Genomic DNA, 20023 nt, shown 5'->3' on the forward strand with positions numbered 1-20023 from the left:
CCACTTAATGTAAATGTACACGACTGTATTTTACATAGGCTGGTCATATAGGTTTGTACCTGTAGACTTTCTCTCACCATGGAGATAAACAATGACCAATACAAGTAATTGAGTAGATTGAGACATCAAATGGTGATGTGGCTCAGTTGGTTGAGCACGGTGCTTGCAATGCTAGGGTTTTGAGTTCGATTCCCACTGGGGACCAGTCTGAAAATGTCTCCACTCACCACTAAGTTGCTCTGGATAAGAGTGTCTACTAAAATGGAAAATGAATGAATAGACCATTTTATTTTTCACCTAGACAATAAGTTGCCTTTGAAAAGTATTTAAAGAAACTGGAAAACATATCAAGCAAGTATTTTATTTATTTATTTCACCTTTATTTAACCAGGTAGGCAAGTTGAGAACAAGTTCTCATTTACAATTGCGACCTGGCCAAGATAAAGCAAAGCAGTTTGACACATACAACGACACAGAGTTACACATGGAGTAAAACAAACATACAGTCAATAATACAGTATAAACAAGTCTATATACAATGTGAGCAAATGAGGTGAGATAAGGGAGGTAAAGGCAAAAAAAGGCCATGGTGGCAAAGTAAATACAATATAGCAAGTAAAACACTGGAATGGTAGTTTTGCAGAGGAAGAATGTGCAAAGTAGAAATAAAAATAATGGGGTAATAAGTATGTGTATGTGACAAATACATTTGATTTGATTTATTTCTATATTCCACAACTATTATCAGCGTTGGGAGAAAAAAATCGCAACACCTTCCTGCGGCTATGCATCGCCCCAGTCATTAGTCAGTCTAAATGGTTGCCATTGGGAGTACCAGCCGCAGCGGTCATTTCAACAACCTGGATTGTCAGAATGTGGGTGTCACATAGCGTTTAGAACCAGCTCCAAATGTGTGTTGGTTAGGAATCTCTCTGAGAACTGAGATACGTTTTAGTATATACACTAATTGTATTGCTTTATGATGTTTGTTTGGCATTCAACGTTGCATGCTTTTATAGAGTTGTTTTTAAAACTCTTTAGAGGTTACAGGTCGTTGAGTTAGGTTGCCTGGCTGACTGTAACTATACCAACATCCCAAAATCAAATTCTTTGTTAAGTCACATTGGCTTGAATGGCTTGCCATGTGGCCCTGTAAAACAGGCCTCTAGTAGGTCTCCTCTGTTTCTGAACAACAGGCCTCTAGTAGGTCTCCTCTGTTTCTGAACAACATGCCTCTAGTAGGTCTCCTCTGTTTCTGAACAACAGGCCTCTAGTAGGTCTCCTCTGTTTCTGAACAACAGGCCTCTAGTAGGTCTCCTCTGTTTCTGAACAACAGGCCTCTAGTAGGTCTCCTCTGGTTCTATACAACAGGCCTCTAGTAGGTCTCCTCTGTTTCTGAACAACATGCCTCTAGTAGGTCTCCTCTGTTTCTGAACAACAGGCCTCTGTTTCTATACAACAGGCCTCTAGTAGGTCTCCTCTGTTTCTGAACAACAGGCCTCTAGTAGGTCTCCTCTGTTTCTGAACAACAGGCCTCTAGTAGGTCTCCTAGAGGCCTGAGAGATTTAACCCCAGAGAGAGGGTTAACCCCAGACAGAGGGTTAACCCCAGAGAGAGGGTTAACCCCAGAGAGTTAACCCCAGAGAGAGGGTTAACCCCAGAGAGAGGGTTAACCCCAGAGAGAGATTTAACCCCAGAGAGAGGTGTAACCCCAGAGAGAGGTTTAACCCCAGAGAGAGGTTTAACCCCAGAGAGAGGTGTAACCCCAGAGAGAGGTTTAACCCCAGAGAGAGGTTTAACCCCAGAGAGAGGGTTAACCCCAGACAGAGGTTTAACCCCAGAGAGAGGGTTAACCCCAGAGAGAGGTTTAACCCCAGAGAGAGGTTTAACCCCAGAGAGAGGGTTAACCCCAGAGACGGGATTGGGGTTTTGTCAAATTCAAGAATGGTTCTTGCACAGTGGGATATCATGTCACTAATGGGTGTGTGTTTGCGATAGAAAGTCCCTGTATACACACACACACACACACACACACACACACACACACACACACACACACACACACACACACACACACACACACACACACACACACACACACACACACACACACAGGTATGTGCGAGTCCAATACAACAGTGTTTATAACTCCAGTCCTCTAATACCCCCAACAGAGTTTATAACTCCAGTCCTCTAGTACCCCCAACAGTGTTTATAACTCCAGTCCTCTAGTACCCCCAACAGTGTTTATAACTCCAGTCCTCTAGTACCCCCAACAGTGTTATAACTCCAGTCCTCTAGTACCCCCAACAGAGTTTATAACTCCAGTCCTCTAGTACCCCCAACAGTGTTTATAACTCCAGTCCTCTAGTACCCCCAACAGTGTTTATAACTCCAGTCCTCTAGTACCACACACAGTGTTATAACTCCAGTCCTCTAGTACCCCCAACAGAGTTTATAACTCCAGTCCTCTAGTACCCCCAACAGTGTTATAACTCCAGTCCTCTAGTACCCCCAACAGTGTTATAACTCCAGTCCTCTAGTACCCCCAACAGTGTTTATAACTCCAGTCCTCTAGTACCACACACAGTGTTATAACTCCAGTCCTCCAGTCCCCTCAACAGAACACACTTGTGTTGTAGCCCTGGACAAACATACCTGATTCAACTCATTGAGGGCTTGATGATTACCTGACAAGTTGAATCAGGTGCTCTTGTTTGGGGCTGTAACAAAAATATGTGCTGATGTGGGGACTGGAGGACTGGAGCTGGGAACCACTGTTGGGGTACTGGAGGACTGGAGCTGGGAACCACTGTTGGGGTACTGGAGGACTGGAGCTGGGAACCACTGTTGGGGTACTGGAGGACTGGAGTTGGGAACCGGAGGACTGGAGCTGGGAACCACTGTTGGGGTACTGGAGGACTGGAGCTGGGAACCACTGTTGGGGTACTGGAGGACTGGAGCTGGGAACCACTGTTGGGGTACTGGATGACTGGAGCTAGTAGGTCTCCTCTGTTTCTGAACAACAGGCCTCTAGTAGGTCTCCTCTGTTTCTATACAACAGGCCTCTAGTAGGTCTCCTCTGTTTCTGAACAACAGGCCTCTAGTAGGTCTCCTCTGTTTCTATACAACAGGCCTCTAGTAGGTCTCCTCTGTTTCTGAACAACAGGCCTCTAGTAGGTCTCCTCTGTTTCTGAACAACAGGCCTCTAGTAGGTCTCCTCTGTTTCTGAACAACAGGCCTCTAGTAGGCCTCCTCTGTTTCTATACAACAGGCCTCTAGTAGGTCTCCTCTGTTTCTATACAACAGGCCTCTAGTAGGTCTCCTCTGTTTCTGAACAACAGGCCTCTAGTAGGTCTCCTCTGTTTCTATACAACAGGCCTCTAGTAGGTCTCCTCTGTTTCTGAACAACAGGCCTCTAGTAGGTCTCCTCTGTTTCTGAACAACAGGCCTCTAGTAGGTCTCCTCTGTTTCTGAACAACAGGCCTCTAGTAGGTCTCCTCTGTTTCAGAACAACAGGCCTCTAGTAGGTCTCCTCTGTTTCTGAACAACAGGCCTCTAGTAGGCCTCCTCTGTTTCTGAACAACAGGCCTCTAGTAGGTCTCCTCTGTTTCTGAACAACATGCCTCTAGTAGGTCTCCTCTGTTTCTGAATAACAGGCCTCTAGTAGGTCTCCTCTGTTTCTATACAACAGGCCTCTAGTAGGTCTCCTCTGTTTCTGAACAACATGCCTCTAGTAGGGCTCCTCTGTTTCTGAACACCAGGCCTCTAGTAGGTCTCCTCTGTTTCTGAACAACAGGCCTCTAGTAGGTCTCCTCTGTTTCTGAACAACATGCCTCTAGTAGGTCTCCTCTGTTTCTGAACAACAGGCCTCTGTTTCTATACAACCGGCCTCTAGTAGGTCTCCTCTGTTTCTGAACAACAGGCCTCTAGTAGGTCTCCTCTGTTTCTGAACAACAGGCCTCTAGTAGGTCTCCTCTGTTTCTGAACAACAGGCCTCTAGTAGGTCTCCTCTGTTTCTGAACAACAGGCCTCTAGTAGGTCTCCTCTGTTTCTATACAACAGGCCTCTAGTAGGTCTCCTCTGTTTCTGAACAACATGCCTCTAGTAGGGCTCCTCTGTTTCTGAACACCAGGCCTCTAGTAGGTCTCCTCTGTTTCTGAACAACAGGCCTCTAGTAGGTCTCCTCTGTTTCTGAACAACATGCCTCTAGTAGGTCTCCTCTGTTTCTGAACAACAGGCCTCTAGTAGGTCTGCTACGTTTCTGTGCCAGTGCATTGTGATAGTCGGTCTAACCTTCATGTCAAGATGGTTCGTACAACACCTGAAAGTAGTCGGTGTACTGGATTGTAGTAAATCCTTTTTGTGTGCATGTTTTACCGGTAATGTTCAAGGTTAAGTACACCCGCCTCTCATACTGTTGTCGACAGTAGAACCTTTTGCGGCAAAACAAAAGTTAGATGCAAGCAACACCCTAGAACTCCCTGCCTCTCCCTCAATCAAGAACCAAGGCAAAGTGATGTTTGGATTGGCAACATTGGCAAAAACCAGGGAAGGGAGGGAGGGGGAGGGTGTTTTGCAACATGTCTATTCCTCTGGAGATAACTAAACCATTGTCAGTCCCAAATGTGGTTTATATCGGCAGGATTGTGTTCTGTTTAAATTATGCCCTTTCCAAACAGTCAGTTGGGGAGGAGAAGGCTATTTTATCACATCTGAGTCATCGTATGCCAGTCAAAAGTCTGGATACAGTACGAGCAGGAACAGGAGTTTTGTGGTACTGTTGAGCTCCTGTTCTCTCTGGTTGCTGAATAAGCCTGTTTGACGTGTGTTTAGTCCTCTGTGGACCAGAGAGTCTCGGTCTCCTGAGTCTTAAGACCCCATAGATATACTGCCTTAGTCTTGACCTGGGTCTCCTGGGCTGTGTGTGGACACTGGACAGTGGGTTTCTCCAGTAAGAGCAGATCTAACCACAGGAGTTGTGTAACCTTTAACAGCTGGTCTGGTTGGGGCAGAGGTCATATCCCCTCCAAGGTGAACAGTAACAGATGCAGAGTTCATGTATGTAGCTCTTTTCAATAGAGCTGTTGGTAATACAATACATTGTGGTCATATTTACATATACAGTATTCCACAGTGTCATATTTACATATACAGTATTCCACAGTGTCATATTTACATATACAGTATTCCACAGTGTCATATTTACATATACAGTATTCCACAGTGTCATATTTACATATACTGTATTCCACAGTGTCATATTTACATATACAGTATTCCACAGTGTCATATTTACATATACAGTATTCCACAGTGTCATATTTACATATACTGTATTCCACAGTGTCATATTTACATATACAGTATTCCACAGTGTCATATTTACATATACTGTATTCCACAGTGTCATATTTACATATACAGTATTCCACAGTGTCATATTTACATATACAGTATTCCACAGTGTCATATTTACATATACAGTATTCCACAGTGTCATATTTACATATACTGTATTCCACAGTGTCATATTTACATATACAGTATTCCACAGTGTCATATTTACATATACAGTATTCCACAGTGTCATATTTACATATACAGTATTCCACAGTGTCATATTTACATATACTGTATTCCACAGTGTGGTAAAGTGCATGCAACTCTTCTTTAATACACACAAACCCTTGTCAGGTGTAAAACGCACAACCTGGTCAGAATGTGTTAACCCCAGAGAGAGGGTTGACCCCCAGAGAGAGGGTTGACCCCAGAGAGAGGGTTGACCCCAGAGAGAGGGTTGACCCCAGAGAGAGGGTTGACCCCAGAGAGAGGTTTAACCCCAGAGAGAGGGTTGACCCCAGAGAGAGGGTTGACCCCAGAGAGAGGTTTAACCCCAGAGAGAGATTTAACCCCAGAGAGAGGGTTAACCCCAGAGAGAGGGTTAACCCCAGAGAGAGGTTTAACCCCAGAGAGAGGGGGTTGGGGTTTACCCCAGAGAGAGGGTTTACCCCAGAGAGAGGTTTAACCCCAGAGAGAGGGTTAACCCCAGAGAGAGGTTTAACCCCAGAGAGAGGTTTAACCCCAGAGAGAGGTTTAACCCCAGAGAGAGGGTTAACCCCAGAGAGAGGGTTAACCCCAGAGAGAGGGTTAACCCCAGAGAATGTTAACCCCAGAGAATGTTAACCCCAGAGAGAGGTTTAACCCCAGAGAGAGGGGGTTGGGGTTTACCCCAGAGAGAGGGTTTACCCCAGAGAGAGGTTTAACCCCAGAGAGAGGTTTAACCCCAGAGAGGGGGGGGGGGGTTAACCCCAGAGAGAGGGTTAACCCCAGAGAGAGGGTTAACCCCAGAGAGAGGGTTAACCCCAGAGAGAGGGTTAACCCCAGAGAGAGGGTTAACCCCAGAGAGAGATTTAACCCCAGAGAGAGGGTTAACCCCAGACAGAGGTTTAACCCCAGAGAGAGGGTTAACCCCAGAGAATGTTAACCCCAGAGAGAGGTTTAACCCCAGAGAGAGGTTTAACCCCAGAGAGAGGTTTAACCCCAGAGAGAGGTGTAACCCCAGAGAGAGGTGTAACCCCAGAGAGAGGTTTAACCCCAGAGAGAGGTTTAACCCCAGAGAGAGGTGTAACCCCAGAGAGAGGTTTAACCCCAGAGAGAGGGTTAACCCCAGACAGAGGTTTAACCCCAGAGAGAGGGTTAACCCCAGAGAGAGGTTTAACCCCAGAGAGAGGTTTAACCCCAGAGAGAGGTTTAACCCCAGAGAGAGGGTTAACCCCAGAGAGAGGGTTAACCCCAGAGAGAGGTTTAACCCCAGAGAGAGGTTTAACCCCAGAGAGAGGTTTAACCCCAGAGAGAGGGTTTACCCCAGAGACGGGATTGGGGTTTGTCAAATTCAAGAATGGTTCTTGCACAGTGGGATATCATGTCACTAATGGGTGTGTGTTTGCGATAGAAAGTCCCTGTATACACACACACACACACACACACACACACACACACACACACACACACACAGGTATGTGCGAGTCCAATACAACAGTGTTTATAACTCCAGTCCTCTAATACCCCCAACAGAGTTTATAACTCCAGTCCTCTAGTACCCCCAACAGTGTTTATAACTCCAGTCCTCTAGTACCCCCAACAGTGTTTATAACTCCAGTCCTCTAGTACCCCCAACAGTGTTTATAACTCCAGTCCTCTAGTACCCCCAACAGTGTTTATAACTCCAGTCCTCTAGTACCCCCAACAGTGTTTATAACTCCAGTCCTCTAGTACCCCCAACAGTGTCATAACTCCAGTCCTCTAGTACCCCCAACAGAGTTTATAACTCCAGTCCTCTAGTACCCCCAACAGTGTTTATAACTCCAGTCCTCTAGTACCCCCAACAGTGTTTATAACTCCAGTCCTCTAGTACCCCCAACAGTGTTTATAACTCCAGTCCTCTAGTACCACACACAGTGTTATAACTCCAGTCCTCTAGTACCCCCAACAGAGTTTATAACTCCAGTCCTCTAGTACCCCCAACAGTGTTATAACTCCAGTCCTCTAGTACCCCCAACAGTGTTATAACTCCAGTCCTCTAGTACCCCCAACAGTGTTTATAACTCCAGTCCTCTAGTACCACACACAGTGTTATAACTCCAGTCCTCCAGTCCCCTCAACAGAACACACTTGTGTTGTAGCCCTGGACAAACATACCTGATTCAACTCATTGAGGGCTTGATGATTACCTGACAAGTTGAATCAGGTGCTCTTGTTTGGGGCTGTAACAAAAATATGTGCTGATGTGGAGACTGGAGGACTGGAGCTGGGAACCACTGTTGGGGTACTGGAGGACTGGAGCTGGGAACCACTGTTGGGGTACTGGAGGACTGGAGCTGGGAACCACTGTTGGGGTACTGGAGGACTGGAGTTGGGAACCGGAGGACTGGAGCTGGGAACCACTGTTGGGGTACTGGAGGACTGGAGCTGGGAACCACTGATGGGGTACTGGATGACTGGAGCTGGGAACCACTGTTGGGGTACTGGAGGACTGGAGCTGGGAATCACTGTTTGGGGTACTGGAGGAATGGAGCTGGGAATCACTGTTGGGGTACCGGAGGACTGGAACTGGGAACCACTGTTGGGGTACTGGAGGAATGGAGTTGTGAAACTGTAGTACAGAACTCCAGGTCTTTGTGTTTGTGTGACTGTTTGACGTAACCTCCAGGCAGTGTTCTGTTCTCTGACACTCCCAGGCTCAAGCCCACACAGGTAAGCCCAGCCTGGGAGGAATGTAGCCGGGAGGGGGCCTAACAGACTCAGAGGTGTGGAGCTTTGAGCATTAAACACCAGGGGACGAGAGAGGGTGAGGGAGTTACCCTTACTGTCAGCTACTTACCTACACTGGAGAGAGAGAGAGTGGGTGCAAATTAGAGGAGGGATCAAATCTCAGCAAACACACAAACTCGCTGGTTCTCTTTCCCGTCTCTCTCTCGCTCTGTCATTAAGACTGACAGTCAGGCGTACACACAGGCACGCACCTCGCCTCCAGGTTCAAGGGGGATAGAAGACGAGCGGAGAAGAAAGAAGGGAAGAAAAAGAGGGGGGAAGTTGAGTCTCTCTCCCCTGTCATTACTCTCTTAGACGTGGAACTCGGACTTCAAGGCTGAAAGAGGGTTTTTTCCCCCCAGACACCGGTGGATACTGACCTTACAGACGAGTGGAGAGTAAAACAAAAGGATTAAGCGATTCCCTTTTCTATTTTATTTCTTCTTTTTTGGGGGCTTGGATTGAGCGAGGCAGCTGTAAGAGGTTCGTTTGATCAGTAATCTCTTTAAACAAGGCTATAAACTCACTCATTTCTCCCATTGTTTTCACTGATCTACCACTTCTGTTCCAGCCTGCAAGGTTAAGACGATAGTTATCTACTTGAAAATGTACAAAAGTAGTTTTATTCTATTAATTTTCTATTCAGGTGAGTCCTATTCAGGTGAGTCCTATTCAGGTGAGTCCTATTCAGGTAGAAGTCAGCAAGAGGCACGGGGCAGCGAGCATGCACACAGCTGTGCATTTATAAGATAGTTAAAGGATATCTCTTGACAATGTCTAAGATCTGAGTGTTTTGAATTCGTGTCAGCTACTCAGGTCAAGGATCAATAAGTAAGTTGTCTAGCTCCTCTTAATAATAACATGCTAAGGATGAAGACCAAAATGTGACACAGATTAAAACAGTTATGCCAATTCAATTCTACAGATGAAATGGATTTACAACAGAGGATGCATCTGCTCTTAGAGAGAGTCATATAGAAGTTCAAGGCCTATACTGATACAAAATCCTTTCCTGTTTTTTATTGCTATCAAACCATAGTTTGTAAGAGTTGTTGCATAACAGCATTCTTCTCTTTGCACGTTAACAACTACTATTTAAGAGTCCTACCCCTCCCGCTCTGGTAACATAGACACAGCCAACTAGATTTACAGGGTAATGACAAGGTGCGTTAGGACAGTCCAGACCACGAGGAGGGACTTTCATTCTGATTGCAGCAGAATCAGAAACCACAGACAGACACAAGGTCACAGACATCGCTCCACTCTGAGGCAGCTGTTCCTATTTACCTGCCTGTGCTTAGATGAATTGATGGTGTGGTAATTAAGTAGCTGTTTTTCTACGGGGCTGACTGAATAGTTGAGGGTTGATTTACCTAGCTCTCCTGTCACTGACGTGAGGACCCCTATTGATGTCATAACGGCTAGGTCCCCTCCCTCCGTTGGAATGTTCACCTGGTCGCCGGGCAGATTATTGAGCTGGGACCACTTAAATTGCAACGTCTCTCTCTTTTTTTTTTGTCTTTACATCGTGAATTTATATTTTTTATACGGCTGTATTTCACTAGTGTTGTTTATTTGGATCCTATTAGCTGTTAGTCGCAATTTTCTGCGATCCAGATATTTTGTCATTTAGACCAACCGTGAGTTCAAACAGAACATTGTTTTTCCAAACTCTCAGGATTTGAACGTTCTCCATGAGAAATCTGGCTACATGTTCTTCTATGATGTGTTTTATAGTAGTTAACATGCGACCTTTAAGGGTCTCATATTTCTTCTCACAGTGAAGACACCATTTGTCCTGCTTTTCTCTCTTAATTAACTGGCTCAACCTAGTCAGTGATTATTGTGATAGGTAAACACACCTGTACTATACTACAGTAAGTGTTTTTCCTGCTCTGTTGCCCTGCTCTGTTGCCCTGCTCTGTTGCCCTGCTCTGTTGTCCTGCTCTGTTGCCCTGCTCTGTTGCCCTGCTCTGCTGCCCTGCTCTGCTGCCCTGCTCTGTTGCCCTGCTCTGTTGCCCTGCTCTGTTGCCCTGCTCTGTTGCCCTGCTCCAGGGATGTGAAATTCCTGCTGGGTGAGCCAATGGCCAAAATACGTTTAAAAAATAATAATAATACTCCATAAATCCGTCTTCCTCCTCTGACTCTATTACTAGGATATCCTGTACCACCAACTGTCAGCATCAGTGGCGGTTGGGGCCGTTTAAGATGAGGGAGGATGATTTTTATTATTTTTTTATGAACATGGCCTTATTTCTATTACAGCGTATTAGATGACTGTCATTCATATTCCATTCACCCAGTTCAATGTAACAGTGATAGGTTTAGGCTACTGTCATTCATATTCCATTCACCCAGTTCAATGTAACAGTGACAGGTTTAGGCTACTGTCATTCATATTCCATTCACCCAGTTCAATGTAACAGTGATAGGTTTAGGTTACTGTCATTCATATTCCATTCACCCAGTTCAATGTAACAGTGACAGGTTTAGGCTACTGTCATTCATATTCCATTCACCCAGTTCAATGTAACAGTGATAGGTTTAGGCTACTGTCATTCATATTCCATTCACCCAGTTCAATGTAACAGTGATAGGTTTAGGCTACTACATGATACTCTAATATTCCCTGTACCCATCATGAGGTTGCTACAACCTAGCCTATGAATGAAAGTTTACAACGTAGGTGCACAGATCAAGAGAATTTTGAGTAATCAAGGTGACAGACCGTGACATATTCAATACCGCCTTGCACAGTCTTGGCTGCATCTAGCTGATCTAGTGTGTAATCTTTAGTCCAACAGTTGCCAACAAGAGTTTCTATTAGTTTGCTTCCGTTTTAAGAAATCTTTTTCAACAGAATTGGTGCAATTAATGCACCCCTGATCACATGTAAACACAGATAACTTTCATAGCAGCCACATACAAACAGCTTGTTGTACATATAATTCCTTCACACATCTATCTACGCACTGTCCTCCTTTCACCTTTTCCCTTCCCTTCTGGACTTCAGTGCATAACACATCAGCTGTCTGTGACAAGGCAAAAACACCTTTCCAAGCCAAACCTTCATATTATGACCGCTAACCGCTACACACAGCCTACATTGTTGCCACTTCATAGTCAGCATAGCTACTAGAACTAACATGTTAGTAAACCATGCAGTACAGTATACAGTCAGCAGCAAGCAGTTTAGCAGTTACACCAGCAGGACCTGGTGGCAATAAATGAATCAGACCAGAAGCTTACCTTGACTTGGAAGAGTTCCAGTGTTGGATAGCCATAGCCAACTAGCTAACATAGCATCCCTCTCTGTTGGATAGCCATAGCCAACTAGCTAACATAGCATCCCTCTGTTGGATAGCCATAGCCAACTAGCTAACATAGCATCCCTCTCTGTTGGATAGCCATAGCCAGATAGCTAACATAGCATCCCTCTCTGTTGAATAGCCATAGCCAACTAGCTAATATAGCATCCCTCTGTTGGATAGCCATAGCCAACTAGCTAACATAGCATCCCTCTGTTGGATAGCCATAGCCAACTAGCTAACATAGCATCCCTCTGTTGGATAGCCATAGCCAACTAGCTAACATAGCATCCCTCTCTGTTGGATAGCCATAGCCAGATAGCTAACATAGCATCCCTCTCTGTTGGATAGCCATAGCCAACTAGCTAACATAGCATCCCTCTGTTGGATAGCCATAGCCAACTAGCTAACATAGCATCCCTCTCTGTTGGATAGCCATAGCCAGATAGCTAACATAGCATCCCTCTCTGTTGAATAGCCATAGCCAACTAGCTAACATAGCATCCCTCTGTTGGATAGCCATAGCCAACTAGCTAACATAGCATCCCTCTGTTGGATAGCCATAGCCAACTAGCTAACATAGCATCCCTCTCTGTTGGATAGCCATAGCCAGATAGCTAACATAGCATCCCTCTCTGTTGGATAGCCATAGCCAACTAGCTAACATAGCATCCCTCTGTTGGATAGCCATAGCCAGCTAGCTAACATAGCATCCCTCTCTGTTGGATAGCCATAGCCAACTAGCTAACATAGCATCCCTCTTTGTTTGAGCTAAACTAGCTAGCTGCATTCGATGCTAAGTAAATAAAAGTGAAAAAATATAGATATATCTTTCTTGCTTTCTTTAATTTTCAAAACTGTTCAACTATTGGTTTTCTCTCTCTGAGTCAACTACTCGCCACATTAATGCACTGCAGTGCTAGCTAGTTGTAGGTTATGCTTTCAGTACTAGATTCATTCTCTGATCCTTTGATTGGGTGGACAACTTGTCAGTTCATGCTTCAAGAGCTCTGATAGGTTGAGGACGTCCTCCAGAAGTTGTCATAATTACTGTGTAAGTCTATGGAAGGGGGTGAGAACCATGAGCCTCTTAGGTTTTGTATTGAAGTCAATGTACCCAGAGGAGAACAGAAGCTATCTGTCTTCCAGCTATACCATGGTGCTACCTTACAGAGTGCTGCTGAGGCTACTGTAGAGATACATTGCAAAACAGTGTGTTTTAATCAATTATTGTGTGACATGAATATATTTAGTATAGTTTTCTCTAAAAACTTTTTTAATATTTCAATATATATATATATTTTTTAATGAATTTCACTGAGGATGGTGCTCCCCTTCCTCCTCTGAGGAGCCTCCACTGGTTAGTAAAATGTAAACTTAAAATGTAAGATTGTCTGTGGAGAAAAATCAGTGTGGATTCAGAATCACCTTTATTTGCCAAATAACCTGGTTAAATGGTGCTGCCAAAAACAGAATATAGACAGACAAATAAACGACTATAAGGACAATATGTATAGACGCAGAATTTACACAATCCCACATACAGTATCTATGAACACTGAAGCTAAACACTACAGGCTACATTATAACACTAAAGCTTCATTATAACGTATGAATGTAGAGATGTATGAATAAAATAAACAATTACAGGATGATGTGAGAAATATGAATCTGATTTATATATATATATATAAACTACTGCATTAGACTGCAGCTCTTTGCGCACAACATTTACATTAATGTCTGGAGGAACATTCCCCCAAAAGTGAGCTCCAAAAGTATTGGGACAGTGTCACGTTTTTAGGTGTTTTGGCTCTGTACTCCAGCACTTTGGATTTGAAATGATACAATGACTATTTGGTTAAAGTGCAGACTGTCAGCTTTCATTTGAGGGTCTTTCCGATCATATTGGGTGACCCGTTTAGAAATTACAGAACTTTTTGTACATAGTCCCCCCCATTTAAGGGACCAAAAGTATTGGGAGAAATTCACTTGTGTGCATTAAAGTAGTCAAAAGTTGAGTATTTGGTCCCATATTCCTAGCACGTAATGATTACATCAAGTTTGGTTTGTGACTCTATTTATCTTTAATCAGAATATAGCATGTTTCTAAACACTACATTAATGCTACCATGGTTACGGATAATCCTGAATGAATCGTGAATAATGAGTGACAAAGTTAGACGCACATAATATCATAAACCCCCCCCCCCCCCCTCCCAAAAAATGCTAACTTCCCCTGTTATTGTAATATTGAGAGGTTAGCATGTCTTTGGGGGTATGATATTTGTGCGTCTAACTTATTATTTACAATTCATTCACTGGACTATCCGTAATCCTGGGAACATCCACATGAATGTAGAAGTGTTTAAAAACATGTTCTATTCTTATTTACAATAAGTGACTCCAATTGACAATGAAAACATATAGTGAAACACAACCAAAGCAAACTGCAATTGAATCCAACAACTTTGTAGAGTCACAAGTTCTGATGTAATCCTTGTGTTCTAGGAATACGGGACCAAACACTAAACTTCGGACTACTTTAATACGCACATACAGTGGGGCAACAAAGTATTTAGTCAGCCACCAATTGTGCAAGTTCTCCCACTTAAAAAGATGAGAGAGGCCTGTAATTTTCATCATAGGTACACATGAACTATGACAGACAAAATGAGAGAGAGAAAAAATCCAGAAAATCACATTGTAGGATTTTTTATGAATTTATTTGCAAATTATGGTGGAAAATAAGTATTTGGTCAATAACAAAAGTTTATCTCAATACTTTGTTATATACCCTTTGTTGGCAATGACAAAGGTCAAAAAGCAGAATTGGTGGCTGACTAAATACTTTTTGTCCCCACTGTAAGTGAATATGTTCCATTACTTTCGGTTCCCTAAAATGGGGGGGATTATATACAAACAGTCCTGTTATTTCTAAACAGTTCACCCAATGTGGATGAAAATACTCTCAAATTAAAGCTGACAGTCTCTAATTTTAACCTCATAGTCATTATATCATTTCAAATCCAAAGTGTTGGAATACAGAGCCCCCAAAAAACTAATGTCACTGTCCCAATGCTTTTGGAGCTCACTGTCTCTCACAGTCACTCTTCAGTGCTGTACCCATCCCGTGTCTCTGTGTTCTGTAGGAGCGTAAGGTCTGTGGGAAGGAGGCCACAGAGAGTACCGAGACAGGTGGTTTGGCTAACACCATAATATTTCTGTAGAGGAATACCCAGGTGCGGGGGTGGGGGGAGAATTACAATGCAGGAGGCTGATAACGCAGCACAGGAGGCAATACTGGAGGCTGAAATATGAAGAGATTGAAGAGACTCTTTGAGTCAACATGATGATACTCTGACCTCTCCCAGTAGAAGTTGCTTAAGGCGCACAGATCGGGGATCACCTGACCTCTCCAACGGAGTGGAAACACAAGACTGGCCATCGATCAGGGAAACTGTAACCTGACCTCACCTGGTCATGAGTATCTATCCCGTGGTGAAGGTTGGAAGCTCATGACCTGTGAATGTGTTGCAGGGGGGAGATGGGGAGATGGACGTTACATTTCTTGGCGGGGGTTGTACTTGCTGTCCTCACGGCCAGTAGCTACGCTGAAAAAGGTGAGAATCATTTGAATGAATCAAGTGATTTTTTTTACATTGTATTATTACAGTGTGTATACTTGGGATATTTGAATATGTCAATAGACACCAACTTGTTCATGCGGCTGAGTCATCTTTAGAATCCAAACTGGGATTTTATAATGCCAAAAGGAAGAGAACAGAAAATGAATAGCTTCATGTTTCTGATGATTCTCTGTCCTGTAGTAAACCACTGTCTGGCTGCAAGGGCTAACACCTGTTCAGCATGTATCCAGTCCGGAAAGGGCTGTGCCTACTGCCCAGACGAGGTGAGAAGAAACTATTACTCAAGTTGCCCTCCCCACACACACACACACACACACACATTTAGCGGTAAACACAAACGTGACCCGTGTGTTTGTGTTAACATTCAGATCTTTGATGGTCCCCGCTGTGACCTTCTGGAGAACATCATAGACCACGGCTGTAATGGCGCAGTGACGGCCGAAGGCAGTATGTCAATGGAGAGAGTAAGTTCTGTCATCATCACAGTAATCCTTACGACATGGATTCATTAGTCTGCTCATCTGGTTACCACTGTAATATCATCATCCTCATCGTTTGGCTGCAGTACATTCGACCACAAGCGCCCTCCTGTTGTTACAGTCACAAGCTTTTTGTTGGCGCACCGGTCACTCCTACAGTTTACCATGTTGCCATGATATATATATGACTCACTCTTCCTTCCATCTCTCTCACTCCATCCTTCCATCTCTCTCTCTCCATCCTTCCATCTCTCTCACTCCATCCTTCCATCTCTCTCCCTCCATCCTTCCATCTCTCTCCCTCCATCCTTCCATCTCTCTCCCTCCATCCTTCCATCTCTCTCCCTCCATCCTTCCATCTCTCTCCCTCCATCTCTCTCTCTCTCTCCATCCCTCCATCCTTTTATCTCTCTCTCTCTCTCTCCATCCCTCCATCTCTCTCTCCCTCCATCCCTTTATCTCTCTCATCCCTCCATCTCTCTCTCTCTCCATCCCTCCATCTCTCTCCCTCTCTCCATCTCTCTCCCTCCATCCCGTTATCTCTCTCTTTCTCCATCCCTCCATCTCTCTCCCTCCATCCTTTTATCTCTCTCTCTCTCTCCATCCCTCCATCTCTCTCCATCCCTCCATCTCTCACTTCCTCCATCTCTCTCCCTCCATCCTTCCATCTCTCTCCCTCCATCCTTCCATCTCGCTCCCTCTCTCTCTCTCTCTCTCCCTCCATCCCTCCATCTCTCTCCCTCTATCTCTCGCTCCCTCCATCCCTTCATCCCTCCATCTCTCTCTCTCTCTCTCTCTCCCTCCATCCCTCCATCTCTCTCCCTCTATCTCTCGCTCCCTCCATCCCTTCATCCCTCCATCTCTCTCTCCCTCCATCCTATTATCTCTCTCTCTCTCCATCCCTCCATCTCTCTCCCTCCATCCCTCCATCTCTCTCTCTCCATCTCTCTCCCTCCATCCTTCCATCTCGCTCCCTCCATCCCTTTCTCTCTCTCTCCATCCCTCCATCTCTCTCCCTCTATCTCTCTCTCCCTCCATCCCTCTATCTCTCTCTCCCTCCATCCCTTCATCCCCCCATCTCTCTCTCCCTCCATCCCTCTTCCTCCATCCTATTATCTCTCTCTCTCTCCATCCCTCCATCTCTCTCCCTCCATCCCTCCATCTCTCTCTCTCCATCTCTCTCCCTCCATCCTTCCATCTCGCTCCCTCCATCCCTCTCTCTCTCTCTCCATCCCTCCCTCTCTAGAACCAGAAGATTGACATGTTGATGAAGCGCTCTCAGGTGGCCCCCCAGGATATGTCCATGACTCTGCTGCCGGGGGAGGAGAGGGAGATCGAGATGGAGGTGTTTGAACCAGCGAAAGGACCTCTGGACCTCTACATTCTCATGGACTTCTCCAACTCCATGAAGGATGATTTGGACAACCTCAAAAGGATGGGTGCTGAGCTGGGTAAGTTAGAGATGGGGAACGATGAGTGGAATTGTAAAACCATTGACTTCAGTGTAGTACTGGGATAGTGTGTTTTGGTGACGTGTTCTGTTCCCCGTATAGCTGACTTGGTGGGGAAGCTATCTGATGATTACACCATCGGTTTCGGCAAATTTGTGGACAAGGTGGTGGAACCCCAGACAGACATGAGACCGATCAAGTAAGAACTTTGTAACTATTAGAATCCTCTCCATACAGACCCAGATATACACACACAGACCCAGATATACACACACAGACCCAGATATACACACACAGACCCAGATATACACACACAGACCCAGATATACACACAGAGACCCAGATATACACACAGAGACCCAGATATACACACACAGACCCAGATATACACACACAGACCCAGATATACACACACAGACCCAGATATACACACACAGACCCAGATATACACACACAGACCCAGATATACACACACAGACCCAGATATACACACACAGACCCAGATATACACACACAGACCCAGATATACACACAGAGACCCAGATATACACACACAGACCCAGATATACACACACAGACCCAGATATACACACACAGACCCAGATATACACACACAGACCCAGATATACACACACAGACCCAGATATACACACACAGACCCAGATATACACACACAGACCCAGATATACACACAGAGACCCAGATATACACACAGAGACCCAGATATACACACACAGACCCAGATATACACACACAGACCCAGATATACACACACAGACCCAGATATACACACACAGACCCAGATATACACACACAGACCCAGATATACACACACAGACCCAGATATACACACACAGACCCAAAGGTAAACATCACTACCGTATGAAAAGGTTGGCATTTATACACTATTCATACTCATGGTCCCTCATTCTATCTCTTCCTCTCCCCCCTTCCCCTCTCCTCCTCTTCCTCTCCTCCTCCTCTCCCCCCTTCCCCTCTCCCCCTCTTCCTCTACCCCTTCCCCTCTCCTCCTCTTCCTCTCCTCCCCCTCTCCTCCTCTTCCTCTCTCCTCCTCTTCCTCTCCCCCTTCCCCTCTCCTCCTCTTCCTCTCCCCCTTCCCCTCTCCTCTTCCTCTCCACCGTGCTCCCCTCTCCTCCTCTTCCTCTCCCAACCCCCCCCCCCCCCTTCCCTCCTCTTCCTCTCCAGACTGGCCCAGCCGTGGCCCAACAGCGACCCTCCCTTCTCGTTCCGAAATGTGATCACTCTGACCCCTGACCTGCAGTCCTTCACCCAGAAGCTGCAGAAGGAGAGGATCTCAGGCAACCTGGATGCTCCAGAGGGGGGCTTCGACGCCATACTGCAGGCTACAGTCTGCGGGGTAGGACTATAGAGTTAGATTTACTAGAAAGGACAAGCAGCCATCTTTGGTGTACCATTTGGGATGTTTGATTATTTGAAGCTTGTAAAGTTAACTGTGATGCACCACTGTGTGAAATTCTTCAAAGGCTCTACATAATTAAATACAACTCTCCTCACCTCCTTTCTTCTCCTCCACCTCTCTCTCTCTCTCTCTTTTTCTCTCTCCCTCTCTCTCTCACCCTATCCTCTCTTTCTCTCTCTTTCTCTCTCTCCCTCTCTCTTTCTCTCTCTCCCTCTCTCTCTCACCCTACCCTCTCTTTCTCTCTCTCTCTGTCTCTCTCTCTCTCTCTCTCTCTCTCTCTCTCACCCTACCCTCTCTTTCGCTCTCCCCCTATCCTCTCTCCCTCTTTCCCCCTCTCCTCACTCCCCCTACCCTCTCTCCCATCCAGGAAAAGATCGGCTGGCGTGACCATGCCACCCACCTTCTGGTCTTCTCCACCGAGTCGGCCTTCCACTACGAGAGTGACGGTGCCAACGTGCTGGCTGGCATCATGCCACGCAATGACGAGCAGTGCCACCTGGACCCCGATGGGAAATACACAGAGGACACCAGGCAGGACTACCCTTCTGTGCCCACCCTGGTCCGCCTGCTGGGCAAACACAACATCATCCCCATCTTTGCCGTCACAAACCACTCCTTCACCTACTATGAGGTAAGAGCTACTACTCACCATGCTAACCTGAACCCTGCACCTTACTAACCTGAACCCTGCACCTTACTAATCTGAACCCTGCACCTTACTAACCTGAACCCTGCACCATACTAACCTGAACCCTGCACCTCACTAACCTGAACCCTGCACCTCACTAACCTGACCCCTGCACCATACTAACCTGAATCCTGCACCTCACTAACCTGAACCCTGCACCATACTAACCTGAACCCTGCACCATACTAACCTGAACCCTGCACCTTACTAACCTGAACCCTGCACCATACTAACCTGAACCCTGCACCTTACTAACCTGAACCCTGCACCTTACTAACCTGAACCCTGCACCTCACTAACCTGAACCCTGCACCTTACTAACCTGAACCCTGCACCTTACTAACCTGAACCCTGCTCCCTCTAACCTGAACCCTGCACATACTAACCTGAACCCTGCACCATACTAACCTGAACCCTGCACCATACTAACCTGAACCCTGCACCATACTAACCTGAACCCTGCACCAAACTAACCTGAACCCTGCACCATACTAACCTGAACCCTGCATCTTACTAACCTGAACCCTGCACCTCACTAACCTGAACCCTGCACCATACTAACCTGAACCCTGCACCTTACTAACCTGAACCCTGCACCTTGCTAACCTGAACCCTGCACCTTACTAACCTGAACCCTGCACCAAACTAACCTGAACCCTGCACCAAACTAACCTGAACCCTGCACCTTACTAA

At 45.7% G+C, this 20023-nt stretch overlaps 1 protein-coding gene across 2 annotated transcripts in view; it reads left to right on the forward strand.

Moving 5' to 3' along the window:
* Positions 1-8447: 8447 nt before the first annotated feature.
* The window catches only part of LOC109866071 (integrin beta-4), a 31714-nt gene continuing 20138 nt past the window's right edge, over positions 8448-20023 (forward strand). Inside the window, exons 1-8 of one of the 2 annotated variants that reach the window (XM_031798950.1) lie at positions 8448-8796; positions 15162-15244; positions 15452-15534; positions 15640-15735; positions 16997-17201; positions 17304-17400; positions 18408-18579; positions 19010-19273. In XM_031798950.1, the coding sequence (XP_031654810.1) occupies positions 15169-15244; positions 15452-15534; positions 15640-15735; positions 16997-17201; positions 17304-17400; positions 18408-18579; positions 19010-19273 (993 nt within the window). In that variant the 5' untranslated portion in view covers positions 8448-8796; positions 15162-15168. The remainder of the gene's footprint in view (positions 8797-15161; positions 15245-15451; positions 15535-15639; positions 15736-16996; positions 17202-17303; positions 17401-18407; positions 18580-19009; positions 19274-20023) is intronic. The other variant, XM_031798951.1, reaches the window with a different exon arrangement.

Source organism: Oncorhynchus kisutch, linkage group LG20 (assembly GCF_002021735.2).
Source record: "Oncorhynchus kisutch isolate 150728-3 linkage group LG20, Okis_V2, whole genome shotgun sequence".
In the NCBI taxonomy this organism is placed as follows: Eukaryota; Metazoa; Chordata; class Actinopteri; order Salmoniformes; family Salmonidae; genus Oncorhynchus; species Oncorhynchus kisutch.